This window comes from Brachypodium distachyon, chromosome 5, assembly GCF_000005505.3.
Source record: "Brachypodium distachyon strain Bd21 chromosome 5, Brachypodium_distachyon_v3.0, whole genome shotgun sequence".
Taxonomy (NCBI): Eukaryota; Viridiplantae; Streptophyta; class Magnoliopsida; order Poales; family Poaceae; genus Brachypodium; species Brachypodium distachyon.
The window spans coordinates 2,437,743-2,450,775 of record NC_016135.3 but is presented as its reverse complement, the minus strand read 5'-3'; the positions used below and the strand labels follow the sequence as shown (position 1 = coordinate 2,450,775).

The 13,033-nt window shown below is 46.7% G+C and overlaps 2 protein-coding genes across 3 annotated transcripts; one reads left to right on the top strand and one right to left on the bottom strand.

Annotated features, from left to right (window-relative positions):
- Positions 1 to 1,025: 1,025 nt before the first annotated feature.
- Positions 1,026 to 8,817, top strand: LOC100838865. 2 transcript variants are annotated; one of them, XR_002960755.1, is made up of 6 exons: positions 1,026 to 2,186; positions 2,427 to 4,554; positions 5,162 to 5,234; positions 5,895 to 6,044; positions 6,130 to 6,220; positions 8,682 to 8,817. XR_002960755.1 is itself a non-coding variant. In XM_024455473.1 (2 exons), the coding sequence occupies exons 1-2, from the start codon at positions 1,134 to 1,136 to the stop codon at positions 4,547 to 4,549; spliced, it is 2,355 nt and encodes a 784-aa protein (XP_024311241.1). In that variant the 5' UTR covers positions 1,026 to 1,133; the 3' UTR covers positions 4,550 to 5,102. The 2 variants fall into 2 exon arrangements, 1 of the variants encoding a protein (XP_024311241.1); XM_024455473.1 differs by lacking the exons at positions 5,162 to 5,234; positions 5,895 to 6,044; positions 6,130 to 6,220; positions 8,682 to 8,817 and having other exon boundaries at positions 1,026 to 1,365; positions 2,427 to 5,102.
- LOC112269236 (ankyrin-2-like) lies at positions 6,347 to 12,760 on the bottom strand. Its single transcript, XM_024455474.1, has 4 exons — positions 12,610 to 12,760; positions 9,102 to 10,012; positions 8,434 to 8,969; positions 6,347 to 7,387 (listed from the first exon to the last, which is right to left on the bottom strand). The coding sequence occupies exons 2-4, from the start codon at positions 9,979 to 9,981 to the stop codon at positions 6,626 to 6,628; spliced, it is 2,178 nt and encodes a 725-aa protein (XP_024311242.1). The 5' UTR covers positions 9,982 to 10,012; positions 12,610 to 12,760; the 3' UTR covers positions 6,347 to 6,625.
- Positions 12,761 to 13,033: the final 273 nt, after the last annotated feature.

Sequence of the window (13,033 nt, the reverse complement as noted above, 5' to 3'; positions counted from 1 at the left end):
AAACAGCGAAAGGGCTGGGAGCACCAAGAGGCGTGCACAGTTTTCTGTCTTCGGCCGAGAACGGCGCCCCGACGTGTATTCATGACATCAAGGTCGGCGGCCTCCCCGTAGCTTCGAGCGGTTGCGTAAGCGAGCTCCTGGCAGCGGTGCATCAGTACCATCAAGCAGCACGTCTGGCGAAGGAGGCACCCGAACGCTTCCCAGCGTTAGCCACCACGCGGCGCCGTGGCCACAAACGTCCGCAGTGTGTCGGAACCTGCTCTTGAGAGCTAGGAGTTCTACGTGGGGGCTTCAGTGAAAGGGAAAGCTCCAGAAGTCCAGATCTCACCTTTCCTCGTATTTCTTTTTAAACAAACAAGGCATGCAGCCAATGCAGATGAAGCAAATATGACAGCACGTAGTTTCTGCCTGGTCCAAGACATCACTAACTTTTTTCCAAACTATTCGATAAAAATATCATTGCAACATTATACCAGAATTTGGACTAATAGACAATTTTCTAGGAATAAAAGAAGAATATTTCCTTTTTATGAGGTGATTTTTAATCAGAAACTGAAAAAGGTACTACAAAACAAAATCCGCTAAAAAATTCTAAAACAAACTAGAGGTAATTTGTGATCTAATGTCACTAGTTTCTCATTTTCCGGATTATTTCAAAAGTTATGAATTTTGCAACCCAGGGGTATTATGTATTTCTGTTTTTGGAAAAATGGTTCAGCGCTGACGTTTTTTTAGGGCAACTGGGCTAAAGGACCAAAGGTCGGCGGCTGGGATGCCGTCATGCCGAGCCGACAGCACTGGGCCACTCGGGGTGTCTTGGCGTGTTGGGCACTTGGGCCACACTGGGCTGGGCTGGCGCGGCGTCTTGGAGCACGGGGCAAGTTGGGCTTCTGGAGCAGCCGGTCGGGTGTTGAGGTTCTGAATCTGAGGTGGGCTTGCGGCCTAGTAAGGGAAGAGAGGGGAGAGAGATGGGCTGCTGAGGAAATGACCGGGGCCTTTACGATTTCCGCGTCAGGGCAAACCAAGCAGCGCGCGGCTCGTCTAAAAAAAAGGTAGCGCTGGCGGCGGGCCGGCGGCGCTCGCCGGCCAGCGAGCACGGCTGCGTCTGCGGGAGGGAGGCGCGGCGTAGGTAGATGCTCACCGGTGGTGGATCGAGTGGGAGGGGGAGGGCATATCCGGTCGGAGGAGGTGGGGCCATGGGGACGTTGCGGCGCATGTATTGGAGAACGGCGGCCGGAGCCGGGGAAGGAGACCGGGGCGGCGAAAGAGGAGCTCCGGGATGCGGCGCTTCGGCGACGGAGAAGGAGTTGGCGCGTCTCCGTCGGTGGTCGGCGTCGCGGCTTCTCCTGCGGCAGCGGACCTCCGGTGAGGAAGTATTTAACGTGCTATAATTATCCGTGCATTTAGGGGTTAACTTAAGCTGTAAGCCTGTAACTGATGATGCATAAGCGTGATTTGGGACCCTAGTATTTTAGGGCCCTGGCCCATCGCTCATCTCGCACACCGATATCCTGTTTTTTTTTTTTAGGGGAACCGCTATCCTGGGTTGGGAAGACCCAAGCCTGACCAAACAAGATCCAAGTGAAACTGCTGCCAAAAAAAAAGATCCAAGTGTAACTTTTAGGGCACCTCCGATGTAGAAATAAGCTTGGAGAGGGCTGTGATCTAATCACCAAACTTTTTGGTAAAGTTTTGTGCATACATTTTAACAACAGATTGTGAAATAAGTTTTATACTCCTACATAACATAGTTTACCAACCTCAAATATAGACGCGCTGCTTGTCTAGCCTAGACAATGAGATTTAGAGAGGAGCAGCGTGATGCATCTCACGTGGCTTTGGCCCCGGATCGCACTCCGGCACCAGCTTCCTTAATCTAATCTTAACTAAGCTTGGAAGTGCCACAGACATCTAATCTACAAGTGTAACCTAGTAGTATATTGGGGTCTGCCAGCTTAATTAGCACCAAGTTTTGGTTGCATCCATCCACCTTAGAAACCACGAAGGTTCCTTCTTAAGAGGAGATCTGGACTGGACTACTTGGCATGCCCGGTTTTTAGTACTTAGTAGTGCCATCAACCTCCGGTCTTTCTGCCGTTAGCCGGCCAGCCGCTGCATCCTCATCCGGGCGACCAGATGGACTGATTTTAGACCTACGGTCTCCGCAACATCACTCTGTCTAGCCGGTATGTATACATCTCACTTGTGAATTGTAATCGATCAAGTATTATTTACATGATGAAGTATTGCTTTTGTGAGCACACTGATGCAGCGAAGATATAATCTATTATACCAAAAAAGATCTCCTGCAGGTCTACTGCCAAATTAATGTTATACAAGTGTGTTGACTGAGATTTACGATAATTACAGTCAACTGATAATTAGCAAATGAAGTGTGTAAGATCGTGAAAATCCATTCATTCCAGGCAGTGCAGAGTGCAAAAAGTGCAGGCACAGGAGCAAATTAAATATGGCAGCAGGTGGGCCGCTGGAGTTGTGGAACCACCGGTCGATGCAGATCCTGGTTCTCCTCAGCCTCGGCCTCCAGGCCGTCCTCTTCGTCTTCGCTGGGATCCGCCGGCGCGAAGCCTCCCCCATGCGGAGACTCCTCCTCTGGCTAGCATACCTCATGGCGGACTCAACTGCCATATATGCCGTGGGCCACCTCTCGTTCAGCAGCACCGTGCGCGAGCACCAGCTTGTCGCCTTCTGGGCGCCGTTCCTCCTGCTGCACCTGGGCGGCCCGGACAACATCACCGCCTACGCGCTCCAGGACAACCAGCTCTGGCTCCGCCATCTCCAAACCCTCGTCGTGCAGGTCCTCGGAGCAGCCTATGTCCTCAACAAGAACATCGCCGGTCAGGATGCTGCAGGGAGCTTGCTCTGGCTGGCCTCCCTGCTGATGTTTGCTGTCGGCGTCATCAAGTACGGGGAGAGGACTTGGGCGCTCAAGTGCGGCACCCTGGAGAGCATCGGCGGCTCCGTCAAGAAGCAACCACCCGCCATGCATAAACATTTCCACCCCCAGGACGAAGCGTCTGAGGAGGAATTCCTCGTGCGACGGGCTCACTCCCTGTTCCACATCTGCAAGCGTGCCATCGTTGATTCTTCGGTGATTGAGAAGGATTCCGTGGAAGGGCAGGAAGAGTACACCAGCAAGATGATGCAGAGAGTGGAGCTGTGGGCGCTGATGGAGATCGAGCTTTCGCTCATGTACGATGTCCTGTACACCAAGGCGGCCGTGGTCCACACCTTGTCCGGCTACATTGTCCGCGTGGTCTCGCCAGTCACCACTGCCGCCTCGCTGTTGTTGTTCTGGTCCACCGTCAAGGACGGCCACAGCAGTGCTGACGTGGCCATCACCTACATCTTGCTGGGTGGTGCCTTGTTCATGGAGACGACGTCGCTCGTGAACGCGCTCGGGTCGTCTTGGACGTTCGCGTTCCTGAGCACCACCAGGTGGCGCTGGCTTCGGTACGCAGCCCTGTGCAACGGCAGATGGGACAGGCTTCGGCGTGCAGTTGTACATCTTCACCATCTTGTCAAGGGAGGTGCAGCTGGCCGTGGTTGGTACAATTCAAGGAGGTGGTCACGCACAATGGGTCAGTACAACATGTTGCACTTGTGCACCCGCCCCGCCGACACGCCGCTCACCAGCCCTCTGCTAGGGAGGCTCGCCAAGGCGGTGGGACCCAACGGGTGGTGGAACAGGAAGCATTACTCCGGTTCAACCAAGCTGCCGGACTCGATCAGGCGGTGCATATCTCTGCACATGAGGCAGCTGTACACCAAGGGGAGGCTCAACTCGCTGGGCATGCTGAGGAAGAAGTGGGGCGAGGAGCCACTGGACCGTCGTGGGCTGTACAAAGAAGGGACGATGCTCAGGGACTCCCTCGGCGTCGAGTTCCAGGAGGGCATCATCATCTGGCACATCGGCACCGACATCTTCCTGGCCAAGAGCGACAGAGCCAAGGCCCAGGACGCGGCGCCTCGCGTGGAGGCCATCAGGGTGCTGTCAAACTACCTGATGTTCCTCCTGGTGGAGCGGCCCTACATGCTGCCAGGCCAGCCCCAGAACCGGCTCTACCAACGAACTTGCGACAATCTGGTCAGCATGAGAAATAAATCTGGACGTAAAGCTGGTACGATCAAGAACCTGTTCCGCCTGCGCGATGGCCCGGGTTCCAGTTCCAGGGCGGCCGAGAGAGAGGAGCTCGCCAACGACGTGTACGAGGAGTACGAGAGCCGAAGGTTCAGCCACGACGCTCCTCGTCTCACCTACGTGGTTCGGCTTGCCAAGCAGCTGCTGGAGAAGGAGAGGGACGGTACGGTCGACTCCTTGGAGCTTGTCCTCGACGTGTGGACGGACATTCTCGTCTATGCAGGCAACAAGTGCAGCAGGGAGTCGCATGCCAAGAAGCTCAACAGTGGCGGTGAGCTGACCACCATCCTGTGGCTCATGGCAGAACACCTGTACCAAGTTTCTCTGGAGGAGGCATCAACCGCGCACAGAGACGATGATGGTGATGATAACTCTAACGTACCATAACCATGGTACGTTATCAATAGATAATTCTATTACCAATAGATTAGCAAATCTCGACCTGTTCTTCCATTTTCTCCTTCGCTTCCACTATGCCCACTGTTGAGACTTAGGAGGGTTGATGAATCAGAGGAGTACAACGAAATTAATTAGCAAGTAGGCACATGCATGTCTGAGGTATATTGATAATTTATCGACCTAATCCTCTGATTCTAAATTTAGTATTGTCAAGCTACCACCAAATCACAAATAACGAGATGGTAGGCAACTGGATGCAAGCACATACAGGCATGCTAATGCAGTCAGCACATGGGCCGTGTTTCTGTGCTATTGTAGATCAGGCATTCACGCGATTTGAGTTGCCTATCGCACACTGTATCGGACTCCATCACCATGCTCGACTTCTTCAAGGGTATCACCCGCCATCTTAAATTTGACAGCTGCCAAACGGCTTCTAGGTCCACGGAAGTTCAAACCGAAAAGATCTTGATTTTTGACCGTCTTCTGTGGGCAGCCCAAGCTATCAAAGTTGTACTAAATCAGTGACACTTATTATGGATAGGAGGGAGTATATATTTGCTGAATTGTATTCACTTTCCCTGTTGTTTTCTCCCGCAGACTCACAATGCTAAGAAAGCTTGCCCAGCTGATGTTCCCCTTCCAGATTGGGTTTTCAAGTCAAAGCAAATTGGTAAACCCCTACCCTTAGTACATTGCACTGCATACATGGTATTCTCAGTAACGCAACGTTGTCTGTGGGACACCTTTATTGTGTGCTTTTTGCTCATAGGCACTTCTAGTACCATGTAAAGATAATTTGCTGAAAAATGTGTTAGTGGGTGCGGGGTATCTGGAGAATAATTTTGCTGTCTTGCCATAACCATGTCACCATTTCTTGTCTCCAGCAACAACACAAAACAGTTAAAAAAAAATCCATATATGGACAGGTTTATGTTTAATCTTGTACGCAAGAGACACCTTGCATTGTGCTGCATTTTGGATAGCCTGTTTGTAGTTTTGTACAAGAAAACCTGGTGTATCAGGTTGTCATGTTTGAATTCAGTATAGAAGGCTGAATCTGAACCTGCCACGGAAGCAAGATATATATATGACCTGTTATTCATCTTCTCTCTCCTGGAATAAGAAATGGCATTTAATCGTCCGCGGTATCTTTCAGCAAATTTATACATTTTTGTGATGGTACTGAGCAAAGAGCAAAAAAATAGTGTCTCTAAGCAAAATGCAAGAAATTGTGATGTCCAACAACCAATTTTGCCACAGTAATATGATTATTTCCATTCAGGTTCATGTATCCAACACCTGGGTATGCAATTTTTATTTTATACTGCAGGCAAATGGTGACAAGTCAACATGAAGAAGAAATTGGATCTCACTGACACCATACAAGATGGAGCACACCGTTGTTCCTGATTGATTATGGGATCAGGAGACATCTTATAATGGCTTTCACCAAGGACTCTCCAAGTTGCATGTAGAAGAGGTACTACTGACTACATCGGTTCACTGTTTTTCAGGGTTAGATTATTCAATGTTGATTCAAGGGAATAAACCCGATTTCTCCATAGCCTACTGCAGCTCGTTTCTCCCCCGCAGCTTGTTGATATATACAGACTGGTGGAAGATCGGTTCGGTATATATACCTTCAGGTTCTCCAAGGTATGTCGATGAAACAAACTCGAATTTATGGACATCGGTTCAGATGAGTTGTATTACCTCTGTTACACCATACTTAACCAGTATAGTCTTTGTACCTTTTCCACTCCAGCAAATGGGTCTTTGGGATTTTTCAGAAATTATATTTGGGCCGGGAGCAAATATCCAACGTCTTCACAGGATGATACATTAATTGTCATATTAAAAAAAAATCTAATGGGATACAACTAATGACCAAATCTACTTTACAAATGGCACAAATTCGAAACAGAAGAAAAATGGAGCATCGCAGAACATACAGTAGAAGATCATGGTGGAAACACCGTGCATGAAGTAAGAAAATAATGCCACAAACTAATTAATCTCCAATTGTCATCAATCACATGCAATTAAGCCGGTGTGTCATTGCTAGAATCCTTTGATAATGTTCCTGGCGGACAGGAATGCACACACAAAGATAAGGTAACAGACCAGGAAAACGCAAAACAGCACCGCCAAGCTACTCCCACGAAGGCCGCGGTACCTTCCAGGGACCCGGTATCGGCTGGGTCGAGGGAGCCAGCAGAACATGGTGCGGCACCATGCTAGGAAGCCAATCCTCATGAGCAAAGACCACGCGTGAAGGAGCATCACGAAGACAGGCGTGAGCTGCGGTATGATGACCAGAGCAGCAAACGGGCAGACGGCGATGGGGATTAGGTAATCAACCGGAGCAACGGCCACATACACCCCCGACGAGAACACGACGATGATCGACACCGCCGCTAGCCGGAGGGATACCCCTCCCGTGGTGAGGTAGAATAACCGTGTCCTCCTGTCCATGAAGGAGAACCCGGCGTAGGTGCAGCAAGAGGTGGCCACTGCGGAGAAGGCGAACGCGAAGGCGTCGGACGCCATGAAGATCCTGTAAGCAATTGCCCATGCTAAGCTCTCATACTCAGCCGAGTCCTCTGAGCGGCTGTACATTCTTGTCACGGTGAAAGGCGCTGCGAATGCTATGGTCAGGATGAGCACTGCACAGACAGCCACCAGCCCAGCGGATTTGCCGGTTGATTTGGACTCCTTCTCCCTGTCAGGTTTTGCCAAGACAGTAGCGAACTGGTCCCTTCGACAGGTGCCGTAATCACCGCCAGCAAGTACAAGGTGGTACATAATCCATTGCCGGGGAGCCTGGAGTAATTAAGGGATGAACTGGATTAGTACCCAATAATCATGCAAAGCAATGTAGAAAACAAAAATTAATTAATATACCATTCCACCATGATAGATCATCAACTGTCTATATTTTAAAACTATATATATAGTAGGTATGACCTCTATTCACGTGGATAACCACTGCAACACGATTATACTCTTCTATATTAAATCCAAAATAAAATAAAATAAAATTTAAATAAGTTTCATATGAAGTTCATAATGAGCTGTATTTCAGAACGAAAAATATATAAAATATGGGACTTCAATCAACCGCAAAACTAAAATGTGCACAAATATTAAGATAACACTAGCAATTCGGTTTCCATTTATTCATGCAAAACAATGTAGAGAATAAAAATTAATTGTACCATTTTACCAGGATGGATCAAAAACCAATTATGTATCTAGTATCAGAAAACCACAGCTCTCAGAACTTCTTGTCACATAACCACAACTATTTGGTTAATTGGTAATGCAGACTAAAATTTGAGGTCAAGGGCATTTGAAAGCAAATCTGACCAGTTGGGCCCACTGGTCAGAGCCATATGGGAAAAAAAAAAGGGACCAGGACTGAACCAAGGTTAATTGGCTGACAGACCATTCGAGCATGATTTAGTCTTGGCAGTGTTTATTTTAGTAGTGTTTATTTAGAAACTTTAGTACATACAACCCCTTGTCAATGTCTTGGTAGTGTTTATTTGAGTAGTGTTTATTTTGGTAGTTTTTTTTACAGTGAACGGAGGGATTAGTTTGTAATATAAGATAAGATAGTGTCCATCTCAAAGGTACTCTTAGGCTCATTTGGCATTGCTGAACTGTGCCGCGTTGAGCCGCTGAACTTATTTTATAATCTGATGTGGAAAAATACATACAAAAATAGGGAAAAGTTGGAAAAAACGGGATTATGATAATCCACCGCAATGCCAAACAGAACCTTAAAGGGCAAGAAAGTACAATTAATATGAAATAGGAACCATAATAAATTAGTATTTTGGAGGGAAATTACGATATATACTTACCGGCGATAATGACAGGCCAAGTGGGAGCTTCAACTGTGCAATATCAAGAGGTGTACGCGCCTCCTTGTTTGTGAAGCTCAAACATACTTCCGGACACCGCATTAACCGGCAAAAAATGAACTGATTTCCTTGCTCTACAGCCAAATGAAGAGCCGTATTCCCACTTGAATCCCTGACGTTTAAGATTCCTGCTAACTTGTGCTTGGAGCACACATAGTTTACCACATCGTATCTTCTCTTTTGGACAGCAATGTGGAGGATCGTCTGGCCTAAGTTATTGCATGCCAAAGCGCAGCCGGGACGCTTCTTAGCCAAGAGCTCGACGATCGTAAGGCTTCCATTGGCAGCAGCAACATGTATGGGCAGTGATCCCTCTTTGTCGGCGTGGTATCCAGCACATTCGTCCGCTTTGAGAAGAAGCTTTGCGATAGATGTGTCTTCTGTTGATGCCAAGAGGTGAAGCGGCGTGTTCCAAGATTCATCTGCCATCGATACGAGGCGCCCCTTCTTCCACTGCACAAGACATTTGCTGAGATCTACATTTGAGAGAGAAAGTTAATGTAATGTAATGTAATGTGAGAGCCAAACTAATTAAGATGATATTGGTCAAATAAATGACGAAGAATTAATGACCTGTCTTTTGATTTGCCACACTACACTGTACATACCTTTGCCCAGGAGGACAGCAGCGTGCAGAGCTGTCTTTTCTCCAGGCCCTTTGTAGGATGCATCTGGATAGCTGAGGCGTCGTTGTTTCTGGGTGAGAAACTGAACGATGTCAAGTTGGCGTAGAGTTGTAGCCAAGTAGAGAGGAGAAACACCCTCATTATCCTCCATTCCCACCAGCACACAGGGGTCGCCACGTTCGAAGACGTTAACATCCTCCTCGACCAGCGTCTCCACGGCAAGCTTATTTCCAGACCGCACTGCCTCGTGCAAGCATGTCTCCCCATCACACTTCTTCTCTCTCAAGAGTTGCTTGGCACGTTGCTCTCGGCAAGCTATCGACATGACAAGGCCGATCATCGCGACATTCCCTGTGGCAGCTGCACAGTGCAAGGGAGTCTCTCCCCTCCTGTTCTTGGCTTCTACATCAATCACCAAACCTGGCCACATGGCGATTTTCTTCACTAGCTCCACATGCCCTAACCTTGCAGCAATATGGAGAACCCCATCCAAGTCAGATGTCACTCCTTGCAGAAGCATGGATGTCCTTGGAGGAGTCCGGATTTCCTCCTCTTGCCTAGGTTCAGGAGCTCGCTTTTCCGCCTCCACTTGTTGGTCTAATTCCTCCTGCAGAATTCGCTCAAGTTCCTTTCGATCACCTTCTACTGCCGCTTTGAGCAAGGCGACTTGCATCTCCTGCCGTTGGGGGGGATCATCTGTTTCTCTGACCATGTCGTTTGGAGGAATAATATTACCACGTCCGGCATGGTGGAAGCTTATTTGCCCCTCGAAAATTGAGATTATTACTTCTGATGGCCCAGGCGTGTCGCCTTCCCTGACAGTGATCGTGTAACTTTCTGGCTGGCGTTGATTGTTATCCATCTTCACGGATATGAACTATTTGACACAACATCTGGTAACAAAAAAGAATGTATTTAGTTACGGAACTAAGCCAGACATCCGATCGAGGGGAAGCACCACATTAATCCACATCGTCTTAATTATTTAATCATCAGATGTTATATTTAACGATCAAAATTTAATATTACTGTAGTTGATGCTTGGGATGGTGCACAACTCAAACGTACTTTTAGGAGAACCTTCACTGCTCTGATGTTAGAACAGTGGAGGGAATTGGAGATGACTGATGGTAGTATATGTTTTAGTAATGAGGTTGATTTTGTGATCTGGAAATATGAAAGCAATGGGGTTTTCTCTTCCAGTTCTTTGTATAAAGTTGTAACTAATAGAGGGGTGATGCCGGTGTTTTTGCCTTTCATGTGGAAAATTGTAGTTCCTCCTAAAATTCATATCTTCCTTAGGCTGCTGGCTAATAATAAGATAATGATTACAGATAATATGGATTATGGAGAAAAGGAAAATGATGAAACATTTGGACTGTGTCTTGTGTAAAGAACTGGAATCTGTGAGTCATCTGTTCTTTGAATGTGTAGTTGCTAGGTGTATCTGGTCTGATATTGCTATAATGTTCAATGTGACTGTGCTAGATTTTGAATCATTAGCTAGACATTGGATTAATCATAAGACGATGTCTGTGTTTAATCTACTGTCGGCAGCAGTCCTGTGGGGACTGTGGGAGTGGGAGTGCCGCAATGACATTGTGTTTAACAATGTTTTGTGGATCAATATCAAACAGGTCTGGGGCAAAGTGCTAAGAAACATCAAAAGCTGGAAAGTGTTGCTGCCAGAACATGCTCGCGGGAGCGACTATTCCAGGGGCTGGAACAAATTCTACTACTTCTTTGGCGGCCTTTGCTGCTGCACTAGAAGGAGACTAGCTTTGGCTGGTGTTGGCATCTGGTTCTGCCTCGATCAAGATTGCGGAGATTGGGCACGAAGGCGAGGTCCAGATGAAGGAAATGGAGATTGGCCCGGTGATCAACCTGTGAAGCTGAGCCATCCCCTGAAGTCTGCTTTGATAGTTGGTCTCTGTCGTGAGTTTTGGTGGGTGAAGAGCCTGGGCATCTTTGCCATGTAATAGGTGCGAAATTGCTTTTTAGCTCAAATTTGTACTAAAACAACGACAATAATTACAGTACGGCTGGAGTATGTTTTTACTTTTGCCTGTGACATGCTGAGAACCTGGGGGTGGTGGCTTCGTCTAGTAAAAGATGGGGCTGGGGAGAGGCTCCCTGTTTTTCTAATTTTTTTAATGAAGTAGGTAGTATCTTTGTTGCCCATCAAAATGGTTCAAGACCCAGACGAACGTTTCCCTGCTTGTTGCTGGAGGTATCATCCTAGAGATTGAGCATCTCTTCCGCTCCGGGTCAGAAATTCAGATCCAGCACATCGGATAGGATGACAGTGGCATCATCAACGTTGTTCTTTCCTGCAGGCGTTAGATCCCTGCAGTTGTGGTGTGGCCAATTTGTGGGTGTTTCAGAAGGTATCAGGCATGTGGGCCGATGGGGATGCGAAACAACGTGATAGACAAGCGCTTTGCGGCCCTGCATGAGGTCAACTATGGCATGCAATTTTGGGTTTGTGATTTAGTAAGTACTCTCCCCGTTCCTTAAATTAGGATGTACTGTATATTGTTTTTTTTGACTAAGCCTTTGACCAACGATTATTCTATGGACATGTGACTCATGTGATACAAATCATAACCATAAACAATTAATTTTGAATACTAGTTTAATAATATCAATCTTATTTCATGAAAAGTATATATAAATTGACTAATCATTGGTCAAAAGCTCGGTCAAAGGAATATTCCATGCATTCATGCATGCATTCCCCCTTGCACGCGTTTAGTTTAGATGAGATTTTCAAAAAAACAATAGTGAATTTTCCAACTAAAAAAATTAAATGGGGTCATTTGTGGCAAAACGTTTGCTAAATGGGGTAAAAAACGGAAATCTCACTAAATGGGATCAAAATTGTCAAAAAACTGGAACTTGGAGGATCAAAAATTGAATTCACTCTTTCTTTCTTTTTCTCAGAAGGGATAACCACGGTGATAGGAAAATACTGGCCTTTTACTAGACGTAATTTCTTAATCAAATTTTGAATTCATTTTTTCTTTTTAAATGATTATGTACTGCACATGTAATTCTCCAATGGTTTATATTCTTTAAAAAACAGACCCCGCCCCTAAACATCCCATTCTGTGGGGACTCAAAGAAAAGCGATTACCGAGCGGTGTCTGGAAATACCACATGATAACCAAAACCTTGGATCTAGAACACACCGGGACAACAACCTCAGCAGCCGGCCCAGTCATTCATAGATGTTGCAAGATTAAGGTTTAATTTGGCATTGCCGAACTATGTTGCACTGAACTTATTTTATAATTTACTGTTGAAAAATACACACAAATGCAGGAAAAAATTAATATGCCAAACACGAAAATAGCTAAAAGCCGGTTGAAAAATCTGAATTATCATAATCCACCTCAATGCCAAACACAGCCTAAACGACCAAATTAGACTGTTTTCAAATGGAGTTGAGAAACGATAGTACTTTCTAGAAGACGCTGAGCAAACTTACAGCTTTTGAGGAAGGCAGTCGAAGATATGAAGAATTAGAAGATCGCTACTCCGAGCCCCCAAGCCGTTGGCGCTCCGTGCAACCTAGCCATCTTGCAAGTAGAAGTCCCTTGAGATTTCAGATCTAGTCGGGAACTCCTGGCTTTATAGCCTGCCTAAGTACAGCCAGCAATGCTTAGAAATCGATGTACCTACTATGTTAGTATTATTTATAAAGAGCACATGCTCCGAGGGAGTATACGCGTAACCATCTTAACAACGATTAATTAACACTGTATGAACATGTAATATGACTTCGCCAATCGCCAATCTCAAGATAATTAATCTGTCGGCGGTCCAGTCTTTAGGAGGTGCTCATAAAGACATGGCGCGCGTGCGTTTATAGAGATGAGTATGCATGTGTGAGAGCGCTTGCATCTATAGTG

Excerpts from the sequence above, each read along its gene's own strand:
- LOC112269236 (XM_024455474.1), bottom strand. The coding sequence starts at position 9,981 with ATGGATAACAATCAACGCCAGCCAGAAAGTTACACGATCACTGTCAGG. Across the intron at positions 8,970-9,101 it reads TGCTGTCCTCCTGGGCAAAG|ATCTCAGCAAATGTCTTGTG; the intron begins GTATGTACAGTG and ends TCTCAAATGTAG. Across the intron at positions 7,388-8,433 it reads TTGGCCTGTCATTATCGCCG|GCTCCCCGGCAATGGATTAT; the intron begins GTAAGTATATAT and ends TAATTACTCCAG.
- LOC100838865 (XM_024455473.1), top strand. The coding sequence starts at position 1,134 with ATGCTCACCGGTGGTGGATCGAGTGGGAGGGGGAGGGCATATCCGGTC. Across the intron at positions 1,366-2,426 it reads CCTGCGGCAGCGGACCTCCG|GCAGTGCAGAGTGCAAAAAG; the intron begins GTGAGGAAGTAT and ends CATTCATTCCAG.